Source organism: Camellia sinensis, chromosome 1 (genome assembly GCF_055761805.1).
Source record: "Camellia sinensis isolate YWXY chromosome 1, ASM5576180v1, whole genome shotgun sequence".
In the NCBI taxonomy this organism is placed as follows: Eukaryota; Viridiplantae; Streptophyta; class Magnoliopsida; order Ericales; family Theaceae; genus Camellia; species Camellia sinensis.
In genome coordinates this window covers 170,331,125-170,333,997 of record NC_138961.1, presented here as the reverse complement: position 1 = coordinate 170,333,997, position 2,873 = coordinate 170,331,125, and the positions used below count along the sequence as shown (strand labels likewise).

The 2,873-nt window shown below is 33.8% G+C and overlaps 1 protein-coding gene across 1 annotated transcript; it reads right to left on the bottom strand.

Moving 5' to 3' along the window:
* Nucleotides 1-1,557: 1,557 nt before the first annotated feature.
* Nucleotides 1,558-2,280, bottom strand: LOC114258918 (zinc finger BED domain-containing protein RICESLEEPER 2-like). Its single transcript, XM_028198925.2, has one exon. It carries the CDS (start codon nucleotides 2,278-2,280, stop codon nucleotides 1,558-1,560), a length of 723 nt encoding a protein of 240 aa, XP_028054726.2.
* Between the last annotated feature and the right edge of the window lie 593 nt (nucleotides 2,281-2,873).

Here is a 2,873-nt window from a genome sequence, read left to right as displayed (position 1 = left end):
CTTGCTAGATATTTATAAAGCTCGAGCTCGAGCTCGAACACACAAACAAATTAAGCTATGAACATAGCCAAAATCAAATCTGCCAATCTTGAAAATCAATTAAAACATCCTGATACAACAATAAATCAATAACAACAGCCCAAACAAATCTGCCAATCTTGAAAATCAAATAAAACATCCTAATGCAACAATTGATACATCCTAACGCAACAATAAATCAATAACAACAACCCAAAAAAATCTGTCAATCTTCAAAATCAAATAAAACATCCTAATGGAATAATAAATCAATAACATAAACAACACAATCTGCAAGCAGACCATTCAATTGCAATAACTATTATAGCAATCTGCAAACAAACCATTCAAACTTTAAAACTAAACTAATCAAAACATAGAACTTCCATATCCCAACTCCAATATATAAAATTACATCACTTAAAAAAAAGAACAAGAGTCTTTAAAGTTTCTCTTAGTAAGCAAAAAGAGAAACTGAAACTGTCTGATGATGTCTTCACTTGAATCAAGCTCCAAAAGTTCCAAAAGTTTCCTTCAATTTTGTTGATAAAGCTCCAAAAATCTAGTTCATTTGCACCTGCACTTCTCAAAAATATGGTTCATTTGATAAAGATTAATATTAGTGTAAAATCTTAAAATAATTACCATGAACAACTCTTGCATTTAATGAAAAAAATTAAAAACATTAAACATACCTTGTTAAGATGTCATAATTACAAGAAAGAAACCATTAAGGCAGCAAAATCTCTTTAAAAGATGGCTCGCTAGCCTATGAAAAGAAGCAAAAAAAATTGATTTCATCTATTTTTTCTTCTACTTTTAACATAAATTGACTATTAGAAGGGACTTTAATTATATAGGATAAAAGATTATACTTACATCTGGTGTCTTTTTCAGTCCATGTAATGCACGTACCCAATCAGCTCCACACAACAATATTTGGACAGTTTCTGTTGACAATGATGCACGATAAGGATGAATGACTCTACCACCAGCACTAAATGTAGACTCCGAAGCTATTGAAGTGACAGGAACCGATAATATATCACACGCCATTTTTGACAATATACGAAACTTCAAATTATTCACTTTCCATCACTCTAATGCATCAAAACAGGAATCTGAGTCTTCGTTACAAATATAAACACCTTCTTCTAAATAAATGTCCAAGTCAGATTTCACAAGTTGAATGGTGTCAGCTTTTCTAACGAAAGATTCAAATTTCGATTTTCCAGTTACAACAGATTTTCCCACACCTTGCATACAACTACTTAAACCAGTTGCTCATGTATTGTGCAAAAAAAATTTCTCAGTATTTGATGAGGTGTGAATAGAAACATACTCATTGTAAAGCTCATATAGAGGCTCATGAACCATAGAGATGTTTCTAGTAGCTTCAGCTTCTGGGTAGATCTTTGGGGAAAAAAAATCAATAAGCATCATTTTGTATCTTGGATCTAAAACAGCAGCCATAGCCATTAATAAATTGCATTCACCCCAATACTTGTCAAATTTGACCTTCATCTTCAAAGTCATTGCTCAAATGTATTCATTGTCATCCACTGATTTCTCATTCAATATCTCTTTTATTCTCCACACCTCTGTAAGGAACAAATTAGAAGTTGGATAGTCACTTCCAGAAATGATATTTGTGACTTCATTGAAAATTGCCAAAAATTGACACACATTCTCAACTTTTATCCAATCTTCAAGGCTAGGCACATAAATAAAACCCAAATCCCTCTCTTGGTACCTACGGAAGACATCTTTAAACTCCAATGCAGTAGCCATCATCATATATGCTCCATTCCATCGTGTATGACAATCCAAAATTAATTTCTTTGAAGGCAATTGCAACTGCTTAACAATTTCATTAAATTGAAGAAGACGGGCTCCTGATGCAACCAAATACTTCACACCTTCACGAACACCATCAACAATATTTCCAATTTTACTAAGGCCATATTGCACCATGATATTGAGGATATGTGCACAACAACGAACGTGAAAAAGTTTTCCGCCTAATGGTAATTTCTTCTTCATGGCAAAGTTTTCTTTCAAGACCCTCAAAGCAACGTCATTGTATGAAGCATTGTCAACTGTAATAGTAGCCACCTTGTTTTCAATTCCCCATTCAACTAAACATTTGTGAAGGGCATCAGTAATGATAACACCGATGTGTGGAGGTGATACATTACAAAAGTTGAGGACACGCTTTTGTAATTGCCAATCATCATCTACAAAATGAGCGGTAATGACCATCTATTGGATTTTTTGCCTCGACTTCCACAAATCTGTTGTGATACTGATTCTGTTAACATTCTTCATCAATGCTTTCAACTTCTTCTTCTGAATGTCGTAGGTTGATACACAGTCATTTTTTGTTGTTGTATGACTAATCTTTTGCCAATATGGGGTAGCGGTCCTCACAAACTTGTTAAACAAAACATGCTCCATTTTCATAAAAGGATACTCATGATAAAGTATCATGTGAGAAGCAGCTTCCCTTACCTTTGCATGATCATACGTGAAGGTAGAAGCACTGGTCACATTATCGGATCCAATTGCAGAAAATGATAAAACCTTTTGCTTCTTTTTTGCAAGTTTACGTGCCACGCAATTTTTCTTCAAATGCCTCAAAAGTTGAGTTGTAGCACCAGTTGCATGAATTGCAAATTGTGTTTTGCACCATTGACATTGAGCCTTCTTCATACCATCTAGAAGGACTACTTCAGTAAATTCTTTCCAAGCTTGGGATTTCCTTTTTCTAGATTTCTTTTCAAATGGGTTTTTGTCATTTACAGCTTCTTCATTGTCTCTTTAATTGTCCTCTATTTCAATCATATCATCAACAT

Bases quoted from the DNA above. Each gene is read 5' to 3' on its own strand.
- LOC114258918 (XM_028198925.2), bottom strand. From the start codon at position 2,280: ATGGTCATTACCGCTCATTTTGTAGATGATGATTGGCAATTACAAAAG.